The sequence below is a fragment of the Terrapene carolina genome, unplaced genomic scaffold (genome assembly GCF_002925995.2).
Source record: "Terrapene carolina triunguis isolate 2854851 unplaced genomic scaffold, T_m_triunguis-2.0 Scaffold38, whole genome shotgun sequence".
NCBI classification, from domain to species: domain Eukaryota; kingdom Metazoa; phylum Chordata; order Testudines; family Emydidae; genus Terrapene; species Terrapene triunguis.
In genome coordinates this window covers 10,185,159-10,212,879 of record NW_020664389.1, presented here as the reverse complement: position 1 = coordinate 10,212,879, position 27,721 = coordinate 10,185,159, and the positions used below count along the sequence as shown (strand labels likewise).

The 27,721-nt window shown below is 39.5% G+C and overlaps 1 protein-coding gene across 1 annotated transcript in view; it reads left to right on the top strand.

The window, feature by feature from the left end:
• Positions 1 to 27,721, top strand: part of GBE1 (1,4-alpha-glucan branching enzyme 1) — a 304,322-nt gene that overhangs the window by 196,161 nt on the left and 80,440 nt on the right. Inside the window, exons 8-12 of the mRNA XM_026652625.2 lie at positions 12,550 to 12,665; positions 12,935 to 13,062; positions 19,631 to 19,729; positions 21,868 to 21,978; positions 26,298 to 26,469. Of these exons, the coding sequence (XP_026508410.1) occupies positions 12,550 to 12,665; positions 12,935 to 13,062; positions 19,631 to 19,729; positions 21,868 to 21,978; positions 26,298 to 26,469 (626 nt within the window). The remainder of the gene's footprint in view (positions 1 to 12,549; positions 12,666 to 12,934; positions 13,063 to 19,630; positions 19,730 to 21,867; positions 21,979 to 26,297; positions 26,470 to 27,721) is intronic.

Genomic DNA, 27,721 nt, shown 5'->3' with positions numbered 1-27,721 from the left:
AAAAAGTTGTAAGATTTGAAAATCAGTTCAGTTTCTTTGGGGAATATATTTTTGAAGAACCCTGTGTCCAACTGATTCCAAACTTGCATCACTAACTATCCCTGCCCTGATGTGGCACAGGAGTTTTCAAAACAACTAAGTATGCACATGGATTTTTAGAGCATTTTGAAAAATCATCATCTCCTAAACAAAAAGTTGTGCTTTACCTTAAAAATGATTTGCCAAAGGCTACCCCATAGTATTGTCTACACTTGTTGAAAAACTTCCAACAGCATTGAAATGGAAGGCAAGCTGAAAATAGTAGATGTTCGAGTCCTTCTTTGAGAACTCTTGCTCTGTGGGTGGTTCTGTGATTTAAGGACTATGGCCTGATCCCCTAAGCCACCAAGTGAGTGTGAAATGAGCTGGACATCTTTACAAGGTTGTTATACCAGTCTGGTGATGCCATGGACAAATCACTTTTTCTGGTGTGCATCCTAAGTGCATAACAATTTATATAACCGGAAAGCTCCTCTTGTAACTTTGAAAATATTGCTGTCCTGACTTGGAATTGGGTACTGGACATTAGCTGAGGTAAAATTAATCCAGTAACCTCCATTTGGTGAAAGTCAGTGCCAGAGTTTAAGCCACAAGTGTGCTCAAAGTTATAAGAAGGGAAAAAATAAAATAATGGGTCCCCGCTCTGCCCCAGGACCATAATGGTTCAAAATTTGCCTCACTAACCTTACTTTAAGACCAGATGAAGTATAGTAATTATCAAGATGACCTGAATGTGCTTGTGAATTTTAGAGCATTTTGAAAAATTGTTTATTAAACAGCAAATTCCACTCAACCTTAACTATGGAGTCACCAGCACTCCTCCATAATAAGTTTCAGATAATGGAATAGAACAGAAAACAGTTATTCATTAACAACTTTTTATCCACCTTATTCTACAGTTTTTACAGGGGAATATTACTGCTCTTATTTTTCAATAAATGTCCATATTGTTGAACTTCCTACTCTTAAAGTTTATCCATTGTTAATAAAGACTGAATTTTTAGAGTGCTCCTCACATCTTGTTCTTGCTAAACTGTAAGACCTTAAAAACAAAAACAAAAAAACTTGAAAATATTGTATTTTCCCTTAGAATTCACACTTCTGTTACAAAGCTATGATTTATCCTATTTTGTTCTATCACAAAACAGACAAATATAGAGAGATTTCCAAGAACTTGTCTAAAATTTGTTAGTATTGCTGGGCATTCTAGAGTAGTTTGATATGAAAACTGTTGACTGTGGAAACTAACAGATCTCTGAGAAGATCATTTGGACATGTTTCTTCAGTATGCTTCCAAGTTCCCTGAAGTCATGCATTATCTGTGAGATATCCTAAGATGCAGTGTCACTAGTGCAGATATGAATAATCACTACTGGATCCTTGCCTGTCGACGTAGAGTGACGTCTCATGTCTTGGCTCTGGGAAGGTAACATGCTGTCCTGTTGTTGTTTGATCGTCCCTTGCAGAATGTTCTTTTGCTTCTTCTGAGTATTGAATTTTCAACAAGGGTAATCTGTCTTCCTGGGGCAGTTGGAGAACTCTTCGATTTTCGTACAGGTTGGGCCGAGCTGCCTCCACATGTGTGCCCTGTACATCTTTGTTACCTTGGATCTGCTGAATCTTGAGATATCTCTGTGGGCCATGCCTGATGTGGGTCACAGCTGAGAGTGCTAAATTCAAGACAGACTGATAAAAAAGATATGGCAGACACCTCAAAAACTGGTGGTTTATTTTATAGATTCCCCAACCCAGTAACAAAATAAGAACTCTGTATCACCACACTGGTTACCAAGAAGCTAAAAACAGTGTCTCCTTAGGCAATCCAGCCCCTATGACCACCCAGACATCTGGTCTTCATGATGAGAGGTTACTGATAACCAGATTCATCATATATAAGGTTCTTCTGATCCCAAAGGATCAGCCACTTACCCAGGTCAATATATATAATTTGAATCTTACCAAATATCATGCTGAAGCCAATTCCTTCAGTAACTAGAAGTTTAATAATAAAAAAGAAAAGAAGAGTTATTAAATGGTTAAAAGAATCCTACACATTACAGTTGATTTCAGAGTTTACAGGTCAGGATAATTGCAGTGATGTTAAATCTGCTAGTTTGTTAAAAGTTTCTCTGGGTCACCCAAGCAGGTTGGGAGTTATTCAGTCCTGTGTTCAAATCTTCTTTAAAAAATCACAGTTCAGAGAAGCATAAGAACATAAGAAAGGCCGTACCGGTCAGACCAAAGGTCCATCTAGCCCAGTATCCTGTCTACCGACAGTGGCCAATGCCAGTTGCCCCAGAGGGAGTGAACCTAACAGGCAGTGATCAAGTGATCTCTCTCCTGCCATCCATCTCCCCTCTGACAGACAGAGGCTAGGGACACCATTCCTTACCCGTCCTGGCTAATAGCCATTAATGGACTTAACCACCATGAATTTATCCAGTTCTCTTTTAAACTCTGTTATAGTCCTAGCCTTCACAACCTCCTCAGGTAAGGAATTCCACAAGTTGACTGTGCGCTATGTGAAGAAGAACTTCCTTTTATTTGTTTTAAACCTGCTGCCTATTAATTTCATTAGGAAGCAGGAATGAAGACAAAGCACTGATGTCACAGCTTGCAATTTATAGCTCAGCCCATGTGCAATGGAAAGCTGCTGGCTGATATGGGGTCTAGGGTCACATGAGCATGGGAAGTTACTGGTAAAAGGTGGCATCTTAGGTCACATGTCCTTGCATGCTTTGCTGAATCATAGGGGTAGCCATTGGCTCCACACTGTCCGAGGCCGCCTCAGGAAAGGCTCACTGAAGAGCGGATTCCCTTCAATGGCCCATCACCACATGGATACCCCATCAACCAGTGAAGGCTAGTTTGAATGTAAATTTGTCTGGTGAAAGTTACCCAGGAACAGAACATGTTTGTGATACAGACACACAGCAAAGTTTCATAACTCCATATGCAAAGAGGATACAGGCATATCATAATCCTACAAAGCAGAGTATAATTTTTCAAATGATATCTTACATGAAATACTTTGTAAAGACTTTTTGCAACTATATAAGAGTGGTAGCAACAATGATATAAATAGTCATCATTCTTTTCATACAGTATCACAGTATCTTCCCATAGTTTTCATTTTGAGGACCTGGCATTGATTTGAAACTTCTAGTTGTGTGGAATTCCTTCTGCTTCTCTTCTCTGGTGTCCACTGTTTCCCTATAGTCATCTGTCTCCAGCCATGTAGAATGTCACCATGACCCCTTGTCTCTGGTGGTTAGGAACTGCAAGGCCTCCTCTCTTGCTCAGATACTTCCGTGTGACAGATAGCCACCCTCTCTAGACTGAGAGCTTGTCTAGACAATGTTATAGCCTGCAGCAGAGGAATGTAAATTTTAGTCTGTACTAGTGTGTGGCTCACGAACTGTCCCACCTGGAATCTGCTGATATGCACTGAAAGTTCCCTAGCACAAGTTAACATCATATTGTTTGAAACAGGACTACATTAATATGCACTAAGAAACTTTTAGTGCGCACCAGCAAGGTTCGGTTAGTGGATGACACGCTAGTGCAGACTACAATTTATACCCCTTTGGTGTGGACTGAAGCACCATGTAGACAAGCCATTACATCTCTAAGATATTGACAGAAGCTTGGACCTCAGAGGAAGGGGAGGGGAGTTTTGTTGTTATGAAAGCAAAAAGACAAAACATTTTAAAATGACTTTTCTGACATTTTATGAAATATTGTAAGGATGCTAAAGACAGATGCTATTAAAACAAATTGACTCCATGTTAAACAACATTTGTCTAATAATGAAATGTCAGAGTATTGGATAAATGTCTACTTTTCTGTTCTTTTTCTTGCTCAGTAGAAAATTTTATGTTTCATAGAGTAAATGCTCTGGAAGTAACATCTGGTAAGAAAAATATATTCTTTCCAAAATCATGTTGTAAAACAGGGGTCGGCAACGTTTGACACGCGGCTCGCCAGGGTAAGCCAAACGCTTACCAGCGGAAGCCGCGGCCAGCACATCCCTCGCCCGCGCTGCTTCTCGCCGCCCCCATTGGCCCAGGACGGCGAACCGCAGCCAGTGGGAGCCGCGATCGGCCGAACCTGCCACATCAGCAGGTAAATAAACTGGCCCGGCCCGCCAGGGTTCTTACCCTGGCGAGCCGCGTGCCAAACATGGCCGACCCCTGTTGTAAAATCTCAGTGATGTACACTGAGTATGACCCATTTTGGGTTATGGAGTAGTAAATCAACTCAATGAAAATAAAAACAGATTGGTTCCAGAAGGTTTAATAAGCACTTCATGTAATTGGGGATTGGCAGTGGGTGGTTGTGTTTGAATTAGCTTCACAGATTCTACAGGAGGTGTCCACCATTCCTTCTCCTTAAGACTGTCTGGCAAAAGTTTCCTTTTGTTGTTACATGTCAGTTAACATTGTATGTGAACAGAAATATTGAAATATTTCTCATTACTGCTTAGATCTGAGCAGGCCACATCCCCAAGAGCAGAGTTCATAGAACATTCCCTCAGCCTCTCCAAGCAATTGCTGAAGATAGAGAGCCTGCCATCTTTCTTTATCCATATATGGATGATAATGATGAAGATAATCTTGTATAATTTTTCTGATCTGGCATTGGAGTGAAAGACCCTTTTTTTAATCACCTAAAGAATCCTTGAATCAATAAAGAACACTAGATGTCAAATAGAGCGGTTTTAATTTCACTTCAGCTGTGTCTCTTTCCTTGGACTACTCAGGCTTGTTAGCTCCCACTTCAGCTGTCCGGAGTACAAATGTCTTTTGCATTATAAAAATTGATAGACAATATAAAAATGTTTAGCCCTGAATTTACTTCAGTTTTTTTTTTAATTGCAATGTTTTAAGTATTAAGCATGATTATCCTTTTTAAAAACTTGGGTATATAAATGCCTATTGTAAAATTACTTGGGGGGGCGGGGTTCTGACATGAAAACGCTCAAGTTTTCAAGGAAGACAAAGCACCACTCTAATATAGTGCAAAAAAAATGTAACAGCTGTATGTCTAATAAGGGAAAACATTAATAAACTTTCATTAGTAATAGAGAGAATGTGCCCTAAGAATGGTGAACTATAGTTCAGGAAGTGATAAAGATACTCTTATTGAAGCATGTTCTCAAAGGCCATTAATCTGTGATTGCAGAAGGGGGTGGACAGAAAAGAGAAAACCAGCATTGATTTGAGTTATGTGCTAGCTAAAGCAGAAATCACTTGTCTGTCTTGGCAATATTGGAACACATCATTTCTCTCAATTAAAATATTGCATCTGTCTATCCTTTTATATTAGTATCTGATTTAAGCCTAATAACTGCATATTTTCAAAACCTTCCTATCTTCACAGCATGAGCACGTAAATATTAATTGTATTTAAATACTTCTCAGTAGGGGCAGTTGTTAGACTTATACTTGCAAAGGGCACTTGCATGCAAGAGACCTCCGTTTTTTGTATTTGTGAAGATTAACAGAGAGATACCAGTGCTTTTGTGAGGATAGTTTACTTACAAAGTTTCAAATGTCCAGAAAGCAATCATTTTATAGAAGGTTAATCTGTTCAGGGTGCTACTTTTGTTCTATTTATCTTCTTATGTACCTCTGAATCAATTAACTAAAAAAACATTGTCTCCTAGATTATTCTAAAACAGTCTTCTAAGTTGAGAGATCTACATACTAATTTTTACTAAATGCATTTTTAATTTTTAATATCCAGGAAAGAGCACAACTCTGCTGGAAAACAGAGTTGTTCATTTATACTACTGAATTTGAGCCCCCAGAGGTTGGTTGCATCTAGAAAGATTAGTATCTAAATTTCCCTGATTTTGGGGAGGAGTGATCTATCTTGGATCATATTCCAATTAGTAAAGAAAGAAAGAAAGAGAACAGTACTGGGTACATGTTAGGTGGATGTTTCTGAGGATTACCTCTGCAAAATAGCCTCTGCATCTGTATAGCATGAGAGGTTTGTGGTGTCTCTATATGCCAGCGGCTGCTGAGGCAAATTTAGGCTGAACAGAACCTGTAAGTAATTGCATTATAACCAAAGGTCAGTGCCCTTTTTGTCTGTGTTGTACCAACAAATAAGGGATTCCCTGCCCCCAAATAATTAAGCAGGAATATGCACTAAATGTGTATTTTCAAATATTTTAATCAGTAAATGTTACTTTTGAGCTGACTACATCACCATGAATGACTTATCACTTGGCAGAAGCTTCTGTTTTTCCTGATTCTTCCCAGATGAGGTCCTGTCTGATGTAGGACTCAAAGTACAGATTACTAAATAATGAGAAAACTGCACATCTTCAAAGCTGGTGTGAGATTAATTAATTTCTTTTTTTTAAGTGACTAATGTGTAAAGGGAATGTAACATGATTAAATCAACGAAAAGCAAGTATTTTCTTTATTCCTATTGTGTAAGTCAGATAACATTCAAAACTATTCTGCATTCTGAGAACCCCTAACTTACAGCTTAAAATGATCAAATTGATTTGGTTCTATTTACGTAGATGGAAAATAGTAGCTTACTCTTCCTTCTAATTCATCTTAGTGAACGCAATGCAATATATTATTTTAGTTTAAGGACCTTATGTACATCTTGTACTATAACATATTTGTCATTTTTTTTTAAGTTATATGGGTAACAGTCAGCTATTTCTTTTGAAAATACACTGTAATTACTCAATGTTACAAAACATACATAAAATTAGCTGCTGCTGCTGTGCTTACTGGAAGTTTTTTAATGTCTTTTTTTAACTAGAATACTGCTTAATCAAGATCTTATGTTAATTCTCCTTTGAATTTGAATTCTGCTGCAAATAGAAAAGGCACAAGATGTATAATATATTATTCCACAACAATCTGCTATATATGGTATATCATTAATACAGCTTTGAAACTTTACGGTGCAGAAGAAAAATACTGCTTTTAGCCATCTTATTTTTAATTAAACAAACACAGCATCAGTTTTTTTAATCGTCATATCTTTTTTTAAATGTTCCCTTTATTTTTTAGCAGTTTGCTTAATACAGTTTTTTTTTTTTTTTCCCTTTTTTTTTTTTTTTTTTTTTAAATTGTCTGCTGCTGCCCGACTCTGTACTTCCGGTTCCAAATGAGGTGTGTGGTTGACTGGTCAGTTTGTGATTCTGGTGTTCATAACTCTGAGGTTCTACTGTACTTACAACTTTTAAAATAATTCACTGTTACTCTATTTTTCATATTTCACATTTGAAAGAAGATTTTCCTGAAGGACTTTCTTGGGGGTTTCTTGTGGTATTCTTTAACAAAGACATCTTTTGTCTAGAGTGCTTGGTAGTCCATTAAAGTTACATAGGTGTTGTCAAAAAACAAACATCCATTGAAAGAATCTCACTAAAAATTCCTTTCGCTCTGTTACTCAGCTTTTGATTCTTGTGATGTGATCATTTCACTGGCTATCCAGTTGCTGTAGCTTTCTAGGGTTGGTGAGACCTGAATTTCTAATATTAACAAAAAAACTTGGTTACTTTTTTCAGTTATTTTTAACAACTTGCAGGACGCTTTTTACCCATTATAAGGACACAAAAAGGCGCAAGTTCATTTTTTTAACCTGTGGAGATCACTGGGACCAAGCAGGCTTGTACAGCCCACGTCACTGTGTCCTCTCTGCTCTTCTTAATGAGTTACGTAGATTAAAGCAAGATATGTCTACAAGCTTCAGATTACATCCCTGGTTGCAGAGTAGATGCAGCCTACATTCACACTTACAGATACTCTGTGCATATTTCTCTGGTTTATTTGTACTCAATAAGTGCATGTTGGAAGACTTTGAGGACTCTAAACAGCTTATGTTGTTTAATAAAAGTATGCTTGTCAGTGTGTTTTAGCAGCTTATGCTGCTGTAGATATTTTTTTTTAAAGGTTTAAAAAGTTGTGTTCTAACATTTTAAGCACCTCAGGCAGCTTAAATGCATAGGCACCCTTAAAGATTTTCTTTCTGCACAAATAAATAAAATCTTATGGCCAAAAAAAGATATCTCAAAGGATGTACAATTAAAATAAATTGAATTTATAATCAAAGAAAAGGTTAGTTCACCGGTAAGTGTATATATAGTAGTATTTATTTATTTATTGTTTGTGTGTACGCGTGCTTCTGGAATTTACTGTATATGGGCAGCAGGCCCAATTGACTTCAGTAGGGCTCTGCAAAGACAGAGTGCATTGCAGGATTGAGGTGTAAATGTGTCATTTAACATAGTCATTAATATTGTAATTGTTAATATTGTAAAATATGTAGCATAAACCATATAGATTGTGCAATATCATTGAGCTAGCATTGCTATTGAAATCTTAATTTTCCAATTTCCTGAATTTTGATAATTTAGTCACAATTTTAAACTGGCTACAGGCAAAAATGTTTGCTGTGGCTTGATTCTAGGAACTTACCAATTAAGGCCTGGTCCCTCAAATGCATTATGCATTTTAGTAACTTTATGCATGTGAGCAGTCTTATGGCAGTCGATTCATATATGGAAAGTTTTTTATATGTGTGTGTGTTATAAGATTGGGTTTAAAATAGAAGGTGATGTAATATACCAGGTACTTGTGTTGCATTGTTTTTCACAGCTATTTTATTTTCGGTGTTCAGTGTTTAAAAGATCAAAAATTAAAACATAACCTGCAGTGCAAAGTTCACAGCAGCTTACACGTCTTTTGATATTATCAATGTCACTGCTACAATTCATTAGGAAAAAAATTCTTGCATACTTCTAATATCATGAATTCTACACAGATAGCTATATGAATGTAACCTAATCAAGTTCAGCAAAAAGGTCATGTAATGTGGATCTAGTCTAAAAAGGCAGCGTGAAAATGCTGTGATAGCAAATGATTGATCATAGAGAGTAAGGGGGAAAATACTAAGGAATACTAATTTAAGATACATTTGACATTAGCAGAAATTTGTATGGAAAATGTTTAGCAGTATTTTATATTACTTAGAACTCAGAAGCCTCAAACAAGATAGGGGCCCCTTTGACTGTTGACATGGTGCAAAAATATACCAAGATAGTTCTTCCTGTGAAGAACTCACAATCAGAAAAAAAATGACACATGAGAGGGGAGAGGAGAGAGACCCAAATATATACAATGGTTGAATAAGTTTGTAATCTTTATATTATAAATAGATAAAGCAGGTATCAACTATTTCCCTTGCCCGTATCCTGCTCAACCTTGTGAGATACTTACAAATGCTGGCAATTTTAACAGGAGTGTTTGCAAGTCAAGAATATTAGTGGTATTGGCTGTAATTCCTATAATAGGAAATAGGGACTCTAGAGTAGGGGTGGGCAAACTACGGCCTGTGGGCTTTGGATCCGACCTGCGGGATTGCCACCACGGGCCCCGCGCCGCTGCTGGACGCGGCTGGCACAATATCCCTATGGCCCCTGGGCGAGTGCAGGGGGGCAGAGGGCTCTGTGCACTGCCCTCGCCTGCAGGCACCGCCCCCCGCAGCTCCCATTGGCTGGGAATGGGGAACCGTGGCCAATGGGAGCTTTGGGGGAGGTACCCGCAGGTGAGGGCAACGTGTGGAACCCCTCTGCCCCCGCTCCCCCAGGGGCCGCAGTGATGTGGTGCCGGCCGCTTCTGGGACTGGCACAGGGCCAGAGCAGACAGGGAGCCTGCCTTAGCCCCGCTGCAAGCTGCTGCCACCCTGGAGCCACCCCAAAACCCTCCTGCACTCTGCACCCCAACCCCCTGCCGCACCCCTCCTGCACCTCAACCCCCTGACCTGAGCCCCCTCCCACACCCCGCACCGTCCTGCACCCCAACCCCTTGCCCTGAACCCCTTCCTGCATACCAGATCCCCTCCCACACTCCACACTCCCTCCCACACCTCAACCCCCTGCCCCAGCCCTATATTCATGTCCCTGCATGCAATTTCCCCACCCAGATGTGGCCCTCAGGACAAAAAAATTGCCCACACAGTAATGCCAGGTTATATGGAACCTTTTTCTCCACTTCATGTATGCTAAAAATGTGCATACACACAAAAATAAAATAATAAACCATAGAAAGTGTAGATACTGTAATGAATTGTTAATGAACTCTACTTAAATAAACAATGTTATTGTCTCAAGGTCAAATCACTTCACCCAGTGCAAAAACGGAGTATGGGTTTGCATACTGTGATTCCATGCGTTTAGGGATATGTAATATAATATGTTCCCCTTTCCGCCATACAACAGTTCCACGTCAGAGCCAGATTGAAAACCATGGGTTCTACTACCTTACACTATGCATAACTCTATGTGGGTATAGGTGGGTTTTCTAGTGGATTCTGTGTAGCTGTGGACCACTTGGCATACTCCACCTTTGCAGTAGCACAGATTAGAACACCGTTAAGCATCATATAGGTGGTGTGGAGTTCCCTCTGCAGACACTTTCTGCAACAAACTACCCCTAGTGCAGTATGAGCATACTGGTTCCACTGTCGTCTGGACCATGTCTGCAGAGATTGAGGATTCAAGAGATTGAGGTTTACTGATGATATCCAGAATGTCATGAAGCTTTGAAGAGTGTATATTACAATTTTTATGAAGGTGTTCTTGGCTTTGTACCTGCTGCAAATGGATGTGACGTTATAAGAACATTCCATTAGTTTAGTTACCATCCTGTCCCTTTGGGGTTTTTTTCTGTCAATTTCTATGATTTTTTTTTTTTTTTAACTTCAGACTACAGAGCTTCATCCTTCTGTAACTCAACATTTCTGATTATACTGGTATCTGATATTGCCTGAAACTCCATAAACACTTAAAGTATAGATGGAGCCTTCATAGCTGTTTCTTTCCTTATTCAACTACGTCTCTAAAGGATAGTATGACTTCTGATATTTTCCTCACTGATAGTCTTCACCGAAGTCTTCTTAAAACCTCAGTTTTTTCCAGGCAATACCTATTTTGCCTTTTAAATGTATCACTTAATTTTGTTTCTCTTTACGTGTATCCCATCACTAATAATTCCTTTACACATTTTTATCTCAACATTCTCCAGTCTAAATGTTCAGCTTACAGAACATTCTTGCCTACCAACTTTTTGTTATTTAGTGATTTTAACCCTCCCCTCCCCCTTGTAAATTTCTTTAACATATCAAAGTTAGTCTTAAGGCAGGACAGTTGCCAAGGAAGTTTATGGAATATAAGTCAGACAAGCAGGCTGGTTGGATCATTTGCTTGGAGAGGAAGAAAGATGTTCCAGGCGTGCCTGATGAATGGACTGTGGGGAAGAGAATGTAGTTTAAAGGCACAGGCTTCCATCTGAGAGAGAGTGAATAATGGAGCCAAGCTGTAGCTTTCTCTGATGATGGTACCATCTGGGAGAGTATCCCTATACAGGAGCTATAATTGGAGAGTGAGGGAAACTTTTTTTGTTTAATGTGCCTGTATAAGCTTAAATATTGGTTCTATTTGAAATTTCCGTTGTTCTTTCAAGCCTGTTTCAGCTCTTGTTTTCGTACATTTATTTCCCCCACCAGTGATATTTACTCTATTGAAAGTGTCTTAAAGTGTATTAGGCAGGCAGATAGGATAAGATCAGAAGTGGTCATAGAAACTGTCAAATTACTTTTTTTGTGAACCCGTAGCAAGTCTCTACAGGTGAAACACTAATGCAGGGGTCGGCAACGTTTGGCACGCGGCTTGCCAGGGTAAGCACTCTGGCGGGCCGGGCCAGTTTATTTACCTGCTGACGCGGCAGGTTCGGCCGATCGCGGCCCCCACTCGGGCCAATGGGGGCGGCGAGAAGCGGTGCGGGCGAGGGATGTGCTGGCCGCGGCTTCCCAAAATAAATCTGTTAGTCTTTAAGGTGCTACCAGACTCGTTGTTGTTTTTGTAGATACAGACTAACATGGCTACCCCCGATACTTAAATTCTTTAAGCAACTCCTGTGATCCAACAGTCTACCTAAAGTTAACAGTATAGTTATTGATATCTTTCTTCTTCCAAATGCCAAAAATGAGTTTTTTTATTTATTTTAATGTAAGATGTTTGCTTTCTTTTGATCTGCAAATCACAGAAATGTATAATTTACTTTGGAGCTAAGCCTTGGCTAGTATGAAGTTTTGGTTCTGATTTTTCAAATACAGCATAAACCATATTTCACTGGATTTAACCACATTTTGAGAAACAAAGATAAGTAGTAGTAAGGAATATCTAGATTAAAAGTAACATCGATGTTGTATTGGATTAGTCATTTCTAAATCAAATTTAGCCTAACTTCCTCCATCTTAAAATTGCATTCAGTTAACATGAAAATTGTTTTGGTAGAATGAATTTTTTTATGGAAAAACAATGAAGAACGTTGTTTGACGTATTCATTATGATGGAACAACATCCAGTAGAATATAGCTGGTACAAGTATTAAGTAGAGAATACATTGTGTTAGGAAACTTCGTATATTTTCATGTCTTAAACTTTAGAAATTGTTCCTATTAATATTCTAGTTGGGAAGTTCTGAGATTCCTTCTCTCTAATTTGAGATGGTGGATAGAAGAATATGGCTTTGATGGCTTCCGGTTTGATGGTGTTACATCTATGCTATATCACAATCATGGAATTGGTAAGTAGATTAATCAATCTAGTTTTTAATTAAAGAATACCCTGCCTCTTGGTCTTACTGCGGTACTTTTCAGGAAATGGTAATAACAAAAAGATACACTGGGTAGATCTACATTTAAGCTATTTTAAAATAGCGAGTTTAATCTTTTGCTGTGCTGCGAATAAATGGATTATTGCAAATGTTTTTTTTTTTTTTTTTTTTTTTTTAAAGCTTGACACTTGTAAATCTGACTAACTATATTTGGGGCCTTGATCTTCTTTGGTCGCTAGGTACGGGCTTCAGTGGAGATTACCATGAATATTTTGGCCTACATGTGGATGAAGATGCCCTCGTTTATCTAATAATGGCCAACCACATGATTCATTTATTGCATCCAGAATCCATAACAGTAGCTGAGGTAATATTAAGTTTAGCCATTTCTTTATATCTGAGTAAAGGTTTATAGTATCAGTAAATAAGTGTACTTTCGAAATGTCATTCTGTCTTTATTACAACTTCTTTAGAGCTATTAGTATATTTCACATCATTTAACATGAATCAATGTCCATTGTAGTGAACATTACCTGCTAATTATTAGTGACAATTTTGTTAAAGAAAAATATCAGCAGATAAATACTATGGGTGGATGGGTTCCTTCTTCATGAAATCATCTGTGTGTTCGGGGGGAGGGGAGAATTAAGTATTAATGATGATTTTTCTTTCAATTGGTGGGACATTACGGATGCTGTGGGTTAGCTTGTATGAAGGTTCTTAGTTTAGATATCATTGCTTTGCTTGCTTGATTATTGCTCTATGATTGCCAAATGTTGACTAGTTATTCATGGTACCAAATGTTCACAATTAACAGTCCCAAAGACTGTGCTGATATAATTCAATATATGCATAATTGACAATTATATGCTGATATAATTCAATATACACATAACTGATAATTCCCCTCTGTGATAAATATGATAATTTTTGAAATTTCTTAAATGTTTATGCTAATTTAGATTTAACATTAAAATTGTCTGGGTTTCTGAGTAAGTAGAATTCTTCTTTGAGTGCTTGCTCATGTCGATTCCATTCTAGGAGTGTGCGCACCTACGTGCCCAGTCGTTGGAGATTTTTGCCTTAGCGGTATCCGTAGGGCCAGCTGTGGCACCCTTTTGGGTGCCGTGCTCATGCGCCGGTATATCAGGTGCCGCTGGCCCTATACCCTCTCAGTTCCTTTTTACTGCCTGTGGTGGTTAGTTCCAGTGCCTTTCCTTGCATAGCAAGGGCTAGTGGTTTTGTGTCTTCTGACTTTGAGCCTTAGGGATTTGTAAATAGTTGTTTATAGTAGTTAGTGTTAAGTAGTTCTTAAGTGTAGTTAGGAGTTAGAAATTAGTCACAGCGGGGACTTTGCTCCGGGTGGGGCATGCCCCTTTCTCCAAGGTTAAGCCCTGCGTGGACTGTAACAGGCCTCTACCTGTAAGTGACCCCCGAGTGCTGTCTGAAGTGCTTGGGGGAATCGCATGCGAAGGAGAAGTGTCGTAAAAATTTTCGACCCAGGACTCAGAGTGGGATATTCAGTTCTGGGCTTTCCTCGTGGAGGCTGCCCATTGTCCAGCTTCCTAGCCATCCCTCCAAGACTCGCCTACTACCTCAGCTTCGGTGCACACTGTACCCCCAGCACCTGACTCCACCCAGCATTGCTCCCTATTGCCGGTGTCCAGAAAGAAAATGAAGAAGCACCGGGCAAGAAAGGCCATGGGGCATCAGGCAAAGGACCCAGTTCGGGCCGCCAGCCACTCCGGAGCCACATGGACGTGCCTTCCTGGTCAGGGCCCTTAGCCCCTTAAAGGATCCACCTCTGACTCCTGGGAGTGGTAGGGGACCCAAACTTCTGACAGCATCAACGCTTTCCCAAGCTCCCCCAGCACTGAGTGAGCATAGGCCTCTGCCCATGCTGCTGGCACAGACTCCCTACTAGCACAAGCCAGCCGCTAAGACCCCTCAGGAGGCGGTAGAACACCGCCAATCCCCCGAGACAACGCAGTGCTCTCCATCACCATGCTGCAGATCTCTAGTGTCGCAGCCCAGATCCTCTGGGGCTCACCCTTGGTCACCGGCACTGCGATCGTGGTCCCTGCCATCTCTACATGGATTGCGTTAGGGGAGGCCCCGGTCTCTGTTCCACCTGCACCGTTTGCCCTCCCTCCAGTTGTCCTCTCAGCACAGATCTTGGCCGCCTGCCCTGAGGGAGCTTTCCATGTCATGATTTCAGTCCCCCCGGCCCTGGTACCCTTGATATTGGCACCGATCCTCTCATTCCAAATACCGGTCTCCGGCAGCGACGGTCAGCAGGCAGACACAGGCATCAACAGCCCCTCTGTGGTCACCGGAATGGGATTCCTCCAGCATGAAAGGGCAGTTCAGCCCCTCGCTAAGACATCACCGGCATAAATGGACACCTGAGGCCTCATCGATGTCTATGGCGCTACCTTGGCAGCATGGCCAGTGGCCTTATTGGAGTGCGTGGGTCATGCCAGTGGTGATGATTCTCCCTTCGCACCGCTCATCTGCCGCTGCCTCAGAGCAACACTGGTGTCACCAGCAGCAGCAGACTCGGTGCATGAGACCCACTTGGAAGTTGGGGTAGAGGAGACAGCGCCCACCCCAAAACTTCCCTCTCCCCTAGGGGATGATGTGCCAGAGCCTCCCCTGGCGGTACAAATCGTCTTCTTCATCCCCAGATGAGGCAGTCATGGGACCCTCCAGGGTTTTAAAGAACACCAGGCCCTGCTTTGACGGGTGGCTGAGAACTTGGGCCTACAGATGGAGGAGATAGCCAAGCATGCAGACACCTTGTTCAATGTCCTCTCAGCCCTATCCCGGCACGTGTTGCACTACCAGTGCATGACGGGATCTGAAAATTGCCAAAGTCCTCTGGCAAACCCTGTCATCCATCACTGCCACCGCCAAAAGGGTTGAAAAGAAGTACTTTGCCCTGGCCAAAGGGTTCAAATACCGTTATATACACCCACCTCCAGGCTCACTTGTTGTCTCTGTGGCCAATGAAAAGGACAAGCAGGGGCACACTAGTTCAACTCCCAAAAGTAAAGAGGCCAAAAGACTGGACCCTTTTGGGAGTAAAATTTATTCAACAGCCAGCCTGCAATTCCAGGTGGTGAACCATCAGGCCCCCTTGGGCAGGTACAATTTTAAGTTATGAGATTCCCTCCGTAAATTCAAGGAGTCCCTCCCTCAGAGTCTGGCCTGGGAATTTGGCACTCTGGTGGAGAAGGGCACCACGGCCGCTCTCTACAGATGCGGTGGACTCGACGGCTAGGGTGGTCATGTTGGTGGTGGTGATGAGGTGCAGCTCCAGATTTCAGACCGCCTGACTGTCCCAAGAGATGCAAACCTTTATCCAGGACCTCCCATTCGATGGGAATGGTCTCTTTTTGGAACAGACTGATATGAGGCTGCATGGGTTAAAGGACACTCGGGCAACCCGTCTCTCTCTGGGCATGCGTACGCCGCAGTCTACATGGAAACCGTTCCGGATGCCCCTGCTGCCAAGGCCTTGTCAAGGGTCTGGTTTTGGCTTCAAAAGATTGTTGGCATGCAGAATAGCTAATGGTAATATCAAACTCCAAAGTAGTACATTTCTGTTAATTGACTGTTGGGTGTTTTTCACTGACATGTGTTTTTATGTTAAGAAAAAGAAACTCTTAAACTTTTTTAAGAATTTCTTTGTTAGTATAATAATACTGTGTAATGCATCTGGGTTTGTTGTTTGTTTGTTTCTCCTTCTAGCCACCTAGAAAAGACACACGCAGGATGCATCTATATGTCATGAGGAATGTGAAGGCCTATTTTTTAATCCACACTATTTTATTAAGAATTCCAATTTCAGCCTTCAGAAAACAAAAGACTAATTTCAGTTGTATGTGGCATCCTAATATATAACTGACCGCTGTATACCAAAGTGCTGTTAGAGCTTAATGACATCAGGAATCAAAAATAGCAACGGATGAAAAGAAGCAATTATTTGATGCATAAAACTTAAGGTGGCTATATTGATCTTTTGGTTCACTTCAAGTAAAATTGGCTCATCATCTAGGGAATGATAGTCAGATTATCAACATTCTTCCCGATGAAACTTTGAATTCAGCCTGTTTGTATTATCTGGTTTAAGATTCTTTTTAAACAAGATTGGTCTTCAATTTATTCTCTTTAAATTGAAAACTACGGTACTTCAATTCAATACATCATTTTTCTGTCTAGGAGGAGTCTATATACAAAATGTGGAATTGAGCCACATGCTAATGATAGAAAGAGATTGGAGTGGAGGAACTATTGATATGATTTTAAATTAAAATGGTTATCATGAATTTGTGCTTGCATGTAATGACAGTTGAATAAGTTCCTCATGAGAGAAGAGAGGTTTTGTCTAGAGTATGACAAATTGTCGTATACTCCTTGAAGAGTTGTCTGATCACTTTAAGTAAAGAATTTTGTAATTTTCTGTGTATTCCCCATCTAGCTTTGCCTTAGTAATTTCTATGCCCAAGGTAACTTTCAAAGTCCTGAGATTCCTTTTTTGACCGAATCCTTCAACTCCCGCCGACAAAAATAAAAATTTACCTATAAAGGTGCCTTACATCTGGATGGCTGGCTACCCATCTCTGCTTTTTTGGTTGTGATACTCCAAATAGTGCTACTGGGACCAGCCTGTTAGGCTACCAGTGTCCTCTATTTTTTGTGTCATCCTGCATGGTGTGAAACAAACACTGATGCCAGACAGGAGTACAGTGTAGAAGAAGGTAGTGGTTGGCTGATTAAGGTTTCCTTCAGCCTTTCATTTAAAGTGAGAATTAAATGATTTTGGTAATAATGAAAACAAATGTTAATAACCAAAATTACACCACACACTTCAGGCAAAACATTGATTTTTCTGGAAGGCTACAAATAAATCCATTAGTAGTTTCAGGTATAGGAAAGCATCAGACTTCTCTGTGAAATTTTAGGGCTGATATCTAATGTATTGCTCCAGTCCAACTAACAAATGGGTTTTTACACTTCAAACTTGAATTGCCTGTAAATCTAAATACAGTGGTATGCATAAGCTATTAGTTTAAAAATGTGAACAAAGTTAGCATTCATCACTAATGTTTCTATTTATGCCACTGATGTAGACAAATATGTTATGTCAAGTTTTTATGTTTAAAAATTCTGTCACTTAAAAATGTAGACATTAGCTTGAGAGAGAACAGTAGTTGCTTGTTTGGCAAAGCTCAAAGCCTCATAGAAACATTGTCCTTGATCTCATAGTCTTCAGAACATCATGCTGTCAGGAACTTACCAGAGACTGCCTTGCACGTCTCAGCAGATGAACAGCCATGAATGCCATGGGCCTGACCAACTTAGGAGAGCTGTTGGACTCACCTCCTCCACACTGCCTTAATTGCTTGGGAAGGGAGAACTACCATGGACCTTGTTGGTTCTATTCACCTTATAGAAGGTATCCATGTGGGAAGAGCCCAGAAGTGTAGAAAATCTTCTGACTAATGTAGAAACTTTCTGTCAACCAATTTTAACACTTTCAGGGCTCCTTACATTTGTGTTTAAATAAAAATATCCACACTTAGCCCTGGTCTACACTGGGGGAATAATGTAGCTGAAGTCAACGTACTTAGATTGACTTACCGTGGTGTCTTCACCGCTGTGAGTCAATTGCTGCCGCTCCCCCGTCGACTCCGCCTGCGCCTCTCGTGGCGGTGGAGTACAGGAGTTGACGGGAGAGGGCTTGGGGATCGATTTATTGTGTCTAGACCAGACACTATCCGGCGGATAGTTAGACATACCCATAGACTTTCTCTCAAGTCTGCTACAGAAAACATTATACCAAATAGAAGACACAAGAGCACGTTTAAAAACAAAGTGAAAAATCCCCAATCTCGATCACTTTATCCCATTTAACCATATAACATGCACCTGGATCTTCTGAACTGGAGCAGCTTTCTCCTAGAGTAGATCAAATGTAGCAAAAAGGCATTCGCATTTTTTTTGCAAATGAAATGCAGCTTATTTTGGTTACTTTTTTGAATGTGGCAAAATGTGTGCTGACACTGCAAAAGTTGTGCTGGAAATACTCCTACGGTTTGTTTGAAAATCTTTTATTCACACAATAGTCCAAAAAAAAAAAAAATCACAAATGTTTAGAGAGATGCCATAATTGAAGGGTTGGAAATTTCTTCTGTGTTTATAAAGTGGGGGCCATCCCTTCAGAAACAATACTATGTGATGAAAGTGACCAGTCATATGGTATATTCAATAAATGATACATTCACAAGCTTGAATTATATTTTAAGGGAGAGAATAAAGCTGATCAGAATTTCAATCCGTGTTTTTGATTCTGAATTCCTTGGGCACTTCCATTGAAGTGGTAGAGGGAATTATCCCATTGGATTCAAAGTAAGGAATCTGGGATTAAGTTTTATGAGCATATCCTAATTGTTAGAGCTAGTTGACTGGATTATTTAGTTTACATACATCCAAGTAGTCTTAAAAAAAAAAGTAAAAACTAATCAGTGCTAGCTCTCATCACACTAAAAATAGAGTAGCTATGACAGTGCAAGTTGTGGAAAGGGCTAGCTGCCCTGAGTAAATTCCTGTGGTCTCTGATGAGCATGTACTTGGGGTGGCTAGCCCCTGGCAGTCCCATGGCTACACTCTCTTTTTAGCATACTAGCTCTTTCAGAATTAGCGTGGGGTATGTCTCCTTAAGCTGGGAGTCTCACCCTCAGCTCGGAAACTACCATCATTACATTAAAGTGTAATTGTATGCTCTGCACCTGTAGACTTTGTATAGCAGTAATGTTTGGAGCTTGATATGTGATGCTTTTTTTTTAATAGGAAGCTTTCTTAGGGTGGAAAATGTAAAGAACCACTTGAAGTTCTAGCAAAATAATGTTGGAATGTATTCTTTATTCAAGGATGTTTCTGGAATGCCAGCTCTTTGTTGCCCTATTGCCCAGGGAGGAGGTGGATTTGATTATCGGCTGGCCATGGCAATTCCAGATAAATGGATACAGGTGAGAAAACAAGATTCACTTTTGTATTTTCCGCTATTGAGGTGTGTTTATATAAATAAACCTAATACTACAGGTAACTTTGTTCTGTTGCATACATTAGTTTGCAGTTTTAGTTGTTCCCTCCGTGCCCCTCCCTCCCCCCCCTTTTAAAAATCTTCATAGTTTCTAGCCAGGACTCCAGAGGTTGGATTAGGAGTCATGCCACCATTATGGCTCAGGCCCTTCCTTTTGACGACCTGGGGCTCTTGGTGTGAGGTTGATGGGTGGTCTTTGTGTTCTGGTTGATTTTATTTTTCTTTGTACTGGTGAGCATAGACAGCTTTGTTAGACTTAAGTTCTATCCCAAAAGCCTATCTCTTGCAACAGCTCTTTTTATCTCTGAAAATTGAAATAAACATGTGTATATAATAATCCTATATTTATGTACAAGATATGATAATGAAATGAGCCCTCTGTAAGTTGAATGTAGCAACTTTTATCTAACACATAACTTAAAGTAAACAACAAAAAACTAAAACATACACAAGAACATGCTGTGCCACACACCAACAACCACTACGATGTTTATAAAAAGAATAAAAAACTGTAAATGTGCTTAAAGAACAACGATGCATTAAACAAACTCTGATAGCTCATATAAGAAAGGGATTTAAATCACCTTCTCCTTAATACAAGGAATCACAAAAAAAGGAATAAAACAATAAACAATCTCAAAAGGCTGACAGACCCTTCAGAGAATTGGTCTTTCAATTAGACCTAAGATTAGAAGCAAATCCCTAATGATACCATGATCATCTTAAAGCAATAAATATTTCATATGAGCATTAATGGCCTCAGTAAGAGCAGTGAGTAACTTAAAGAAAAATAAAATGTGACTTTCATTGTCCTTAGTATCTTTACTCGCAAAAGTGTGTGACAGGGAGGGGGTGTCATCCTGAAACTCACAGTTGTAAACCCCATTAGGTGTGTGGGATTTTTTTCTCAATTGAAAGTCATGTCACCAACAAGCCCCAGCTGATGTTCATGAAGTTCTGTAAGTATATCCTTGGAGTAGCAAGTAATAGCCAGTGCTAATGAGGGGTGGTTAGAGCTTTCTTTCCATCAGCTTTCTTGAGCCGGTTTTGGGTAGGAAGTGATGGATGGTCTCTAGAGCCGTACGAAGCAAACCAGCCTCTTGGAGACAAGGAAGCAGTTTGACTTTTCAATAAGGTACCTTTTGGTGCCTTTATATCATGTATGAGAACATTGATATATGAATTGAACAAGTTCTGCTGACAATTGAACAAGTGATGCATCTTTTTTCAGATTACTGCTTGTTTCTATTCCTAACTCCACTAGAAGGTCAACAACATCTGTTTTCTCATAAATCAGAAATACTCATTCCAAAAAATAGGCTAATACGATATATGTCATGTATGCTTCTATTAAGCCAAACCCAGTTTATTGAGAATTTTCTTATAATGAGTGACTTTGGAGTAATGGTATCTACCTTCTCATTGTTGTGTGATCAAAGCATTTAGCGTGGAACAGCAGGTTAGTCTGTTTACATATCTGTGTTAATTTGTACTTCCTTGACTGCATGCCAGGTGGCTGCTGCAATGGTTTTTAACTACATAGTGTAATGTTAAACTCCCTGATTATATTACTGACACTTTTTTATATAACATTTTAATTGATATTCTTCAGAAATAATTTTATTTTTTAAGGTTAAACTACAACAAAAAGTGTCAGTGGAGGCTTATGAGGTATTGCATAACAAAGAAGAGAGAGGGCTTCAACACTGAAATTACTCTGTGTAGTTGACCATTAAAATGGTGCCAAGTATCCCTTAATGTTTTATAAAGCAGAAAAGAGATCAGTTTAAATAATGTTGACATGCTATGGTTATTATTCAAAAGTTGGCAGTTGATATGGCAGAAAACATGAAACATGGGTTTAGAATTTCTAAACCCTATAAAAGTGAGTTCAGAAAGGAATCCCATTTGGGAGATCAAATAGGGGAAGCGCATCACTCCAAGTTTTTTTTTTTTTTAAATTAGGAGTGACTAAGAATAAACTTCAAATCCCCGAATGCCATGGAAAAAATATAGAATTCAATGTAATTGAAACAAAAGTAATGTTTGAATTACCTTTAACAGATCATTAAAGAGTTGAAAGATGAAGACTGGAATATGGGCAATATAGTGCATACTCTGACAAACAGGCGGTATGAAGAGAAATACATTGCATATGCAGAGAGCCATGATCAGGTACTATAATAAATATTTTGATAAAAACTGTATGGAGGAACAAATTAGTACGCTTTACATAGGTCAGTGCTAAAAACTGAATACCATAGTCAAGATTTTTTTCTGTGCCCAGTGCCCTTTGGGACAGTTTTATAAAGCGGGCTTGACTTTCAGAGGGTGAATGGTCAGCACACTCTGAAAATCCTGGCCTCGTTAAGACAAATCAAGTGGAACACCAAACATTTGTGACAATCTTGGCTTATATTTTTTTTAATATGGTTTGCCACCTGGAGTCCTTCTGTTAACCTAATTCACAGAAACAGAGCTCATGTGAGTATCCCATTGTCTTCAAGGGGAAGAATCACCAGTGTAAGAGCTGCAGGACCAGGTGCTAATTTAATTTCTAGTTAATCATTCTTTAGCAATTTTATTTGGGGTTGGGGAGTGAAAGAGGAAGAGGCAACATTAAGGCTGGAAACTTCAAAGCACCGAAGTCCTGTAAATAGAAGTCCCACAGCAACTGTACATCAGCTTACTTGCATATATGTAATAGTCTCTAATACTATGTATGTTGTTTAAATGTATGCTTTATGTATGCTGAATACAATGTAAGTTAAGATAAGATTGCTTTGGGAGTCATTCTTGAATTTTCTGATTTTGTGTGTATTTAAGTTTTCGATAATAAGTCTTCAGCCTTTTAGCTGGTATTCACATGATCAAATCCAGTTAAATCTGTTTAAATGTGATTGGGTCACTCTAGACTGTATGGCCCAGAGTACAGCAAATGTTTTATTTTTATATTTGTATCCAGTGAGAACATACCAAAATGGCCAGCCATATTGATATCTTCTACAGCCACTGTAAACGAAGCTTCACCTGTTTGTAGGACACGTTGGAGTCTTTCATCCATCAAACATCTCTTTAAATTGTTTTGTTAATGGAAACAAATTCTTAGACTTTGAAAGAGGCTTTATCTAGGCTATACATAATTTGAAAGCCTTCTTTAAGTATCTGGTTGGTTTCCTCAGTTGAAAAACATAAGAATTGTCATACGGGGTCACACCAATGTTCTATCTAGCTCAGTATTGTGTCTCCGACAGTGGCCAGTATCAGAGTTGAGGGGGAGTGTTGGAGTGATTCGGCCCTGTCTTCTCCTTCTGGCTCCCTACATTTAGGGGCACTCCGAGCATGGGGTTACATCCATGACCGTCTTGGCTAATATCCACTGATGGATCTATTCTTGATGAACTTGTCTCGTTCTTGTTTGAGCCCAGTTATGCTTTTGGCTTTCACAATATCCCATGGCAACAAGTTCCACATGTTAATTGTGTGGTGTGTGCAAAAGTACTTCCTCTTGTTTCCAATAAACTTGCCATCTATTAATTTCATCAGATGACCCCGGGGTTTTGTGTTGTGCAAAAGGGTAAATAACACTGCCCTATTTACTTTCTCCACATCTTTTGTGATTTTATAGTCCTCTATAATATCCCTCTTTAATCATCTCTTTTGTTGATTAAGCAGCCCTGATCTTTTTAGTCTCTCCTCATATGGAAACTGTTTCATACTCTTAATTATCTTTGTTTCTCTTTTGTAAACCTTTTCCAGTTTCACTATATCCTTTTGCACCCAGAAGTCCTCATCTCATTGACTTGCTTGCTTGTTTTTCCCCTCTCTAAATCGAACTGATGCTCTTTACACAGGGCTTCTCACTGTGCTTTGAACATTGGGGTCCTGATCTTGACTGGGACTGTGGATTCTACTGCAAAAGGCATATTATTTTGTGATTATTCATTCCCTTGGAAGTTGGATTCCCATCTGGATTTTTCATGTGGAAAAATGGCTGCTTAACCTAGATCACAAAATAGCGTTACTCTTATTTTAATTATTATTTTCATATTTTGGACTGGATCCTGTCAGTTAATTTTATTTTCTCATATAGCAAAGTGTTTTGTTTTGAACATTATAGTTAATAGTACACAATTTGGACTGGAAAAAAAACCATAGCTTTTATTCTTCTGCAAAGTTCTGTCTTCTACAGTATGTTTTTGAGTTAACTATGGACAGTGATGCAAATGAAGTAACCAGTTTGTTGTGACAGACTCTCTTTCCCTGGTAAACTGAAACCCGGTACTGTTTTTTGTGGGTGGTTTTCTTTTGGTGGGTTTTTTTTCTTTGTGTTTTTAATATCCTATACAGCTATGTTAGACTTTAGGTTTCAGTGTTTTTGTTTTCCATCTTAAAAATCATAACTGGATGGCAGACATTTAAAAACAAATTCCATTTATACTGAGAAAATTGAGATAAGCTTTTATTTTTATTATCTTAGTTTGAACGTATTTACTGGGAAAATGGCTTGCTTTCCAACATGGTGTTTTTTACTACCCAACCTATTGTATAAAGGAGAAAATGAAAGTTCAAAATAGAGTATAAAATGGGAATTGGACTGATTCAACCCAAATTATAGCTATTTGTGAACACACAAAATAGTATATTTGCATCAATCCTTGGATGTGCAGTTTAAAGCTGTACTAAAATAAATCTGGTTAGACAGCATTTATGGGACATTGTTTTTATACAGGAATAGACATTAGCAAGGGTTTTTTGTTTTTTTTTTTTACAATAAATTAAGTAATCTTTCCTTCAACAGATTTGCCAGTATTCTTGTTCTAGCTAAGCTATTTTCTAGAATAAGAGTCAGTGCCCCATTCTGTGCTATCTATGCTTAAAGATTTAGTGTACCAGTAACAAGCTATGGAGGCTTTGGAAGTATCTGGAACAGCTTTGGGGGTATCTGAAACAGCAACGTTAGTAGCATTTGAATAAATAGATAGTTGCAATGTTCACACATGCGTTCTACAAAACTAGCCATTTTTCATCGGCCATGAAACAGCTGCTTGATCTTGTGGACACAGCAAGTGATCTTCCTATGCTTATGCTCTGTCATCAAATCACTTTGGGTGAAATCCTGGTTCCGCTGAAATCAATGGCAAAACTGCACTGACTTCAGTGGGGCTAGAATTTTTGCATGTTCCCATTTCCAGAGCTATAAAATGGGGATAATGCTATAGTTATGTAATGCTTATGTTACAAGTGTATTCTAAATCTTGGGAAATATTTACACAATACAGCATTTCAATGGATTTTTGAATTTTCAAAATATTCTTATGGCTGCTTTTTCATTTCTGTACTATGTACAGGTATCCAAAAGACTTCTGTGGTTGTTCTCCTGTAGACTGAGAGAAAGGAAGCCCTAATCACAGAATTGACTAATACTTACTCTGTGGCATAAGTACAATAGTTATCAAGTTAATTATTTTGCTGAGTACCATGTCTTTCTTACAGCCATTCTGTCAAATACAGCGCTTGGGGGGGGGGGAGGGGTGGCGAGAAAATTGTAGCATATAAAACACAATACATGCAAAAATTAACTGAAACCTAGTTCTCTGAAACACTCATTTAGCATGTACAATATAAATATATGGAGTACTCATTTTGATTTCCTTCTTACTCTTAACTACATATTGTTCTGTTATATAAAATCTGAGTTTGTATGGCAGTCAACTCTTTTTGTGTGAGGGGGTGATTTCCTTTGTCTAGGCTACTAAAATGGATAAGGAATTTAAAGTACTGTAATCAGAATTGTATTTAAATCATCTTTACATAAAAATGCATCTTCTAATAGCTATAAACAAGAAGATTATTTTGATAATTCAGATTTCCATTTTTGAATACCTAACAACACAATTAAGTTTATAAATGGCTTAAATGTTGGAATTGCTACTAGACCAATAAATCAAGCGAATGTGTAAGCCTGTTTGAAAAATCTACTTGAAATGGCTTCCAAAATAAGTCAAATGGAAATCTTCAGCTAAACAGACAAAACATTTGCAGTATTTACTACTATAGATTAAGGGGTAACTTGAACTAGGCTGCTTTGAACAGAAGTAATAGCTTCATGCAATTGCTGATTTCCAATAGAATTGGAAGCCTAATTTTTCTCCCTGGGCTGAAATCCTAAAAACACAATTGTATATCTTTAGCTGTGTGTACACAAAGCATTCACATTGTTCACTAAAGAATCCTTAAATTGGAAGCCCTGTTAATATCCCTTTTGAATGTTGTTCCAGATACTTTATTAAGTAATCTTTATCTCCTGTCTTGTTTTCTCTGAGGCTCCTAAAATGTAACTCTTGTAGTGTATTATAGTTAATCCAATGTACTTGTCACTTGATCTAGAACACACATTGTTTTTAACAATTTGCATTAAGAAGCTCTTTTGGCACATTGAGGATTCTTCTCTCCACCCTCCTACCCGCTCCCCCATTCCTTTATTACTCCAGGCCCTTGTTGGTGATAAGACGTTGGCATTTCGGCTGATGGATGCAGAGATGTATACAAATATGAGTGTACTTTCACCTCTCACTCCGGTTATTGATCGTGGAATACAACTTCATAAAATGATTCGCCTCATCACTCATGCACTTGGAGGAGAGGGCTATCTCAACTTCATGGGTAAGTGATATGGGCTAAAAGTCTCCATTTTCTTTTGTCGTGTAGGCTTTGTGATGAAGTAAAATGACCTGGCAACATCCTGCAATTGCAGTATTTATCATAGTGTTGGAGATTTCAGTTTAAATATGTTTACATAGTTGACCTTTTTTAATCTGGTTTCAAAAGGCAATAGTCTCTTTTAAGATGTAATGTAGTCTACAACAGGAAAATTTAAATTGAGTCATTCTAGGGTTTACAAAAAATATTTTAATCTCAAAAAGTGTTAAATTAGTTGAAGTTACAGGAGCACCCATAGGGACACACATCTCGAAGAACTTCAGTTACTGCAAGGTGAGTAACTTCCCCTTACTTAAAATAACATTCATATAGCAGCTCTGAGTTTGCTTCAGTTTAATATTGAAGTGCGAGTTTCACAAACACAAAAATGCTCTTCAAATAAAAGACTTGCATACCTTCTCTTTCCCTCTAACTCTCGAAGCTGTGCATGCTGTCTACCAGCTTTTTAGCTGAGGACAACTATAATGGTTACTTATAGACACTCCCTAATTCTCAAGAGGGTATAGTCTTAAAGCATGTGAATTCATTTCCATCCCTTAATTACTTTTATATATATATATATATATATATATATATATATATATATACACACACACACACACACACACACACACACACACACACACACACACACAGGGCCAGTGCTACCATTAAGGTGAACGAGGCGGTTGGCTAGGGCGCCAAGATTTGGGGGCGCCAAAAAGTGGTGCCCCCAATTTTTTTATTTTTTTTTTATTTTTTTTACAGCGTTCCTCCCCGAGCGCGGTCGCTGCTCCACTTCTCCTGCCTCCCAGGCTTGCAGCTCCAATCAGCTGTTTGGCGCCGCAAGCCTGGGAGGAGAATTAGAGCGGGGGCTTCGTGCTCAGGGAGGAGGCGGAGCAGAGGTGAGCTGGGGTCGGGTGGTGCCGCACGGCTCTCCAGGCCGGGGGTATGGGGAGCTGCCGCGGGGGTGCCTCAGGGCGGTGGGGGGGGGAAGCTGCCACAGGGCTCCCCACCCCAGCTCACCTCTGCTACGCCCCCTCCCCAAGCACGCCGTCACTGCTCCACTTCTCCCGCCTCCCAGGCTTGCGGCGCCAATAAGCTGTTTGGCGCCACAAGCCTGGGAGGGGAGGAGAATTAGAGCAGGGGTGGCATGCTCGGGGAGGAGGCACACACACACACACACACACACACACACACACACACACACACACAC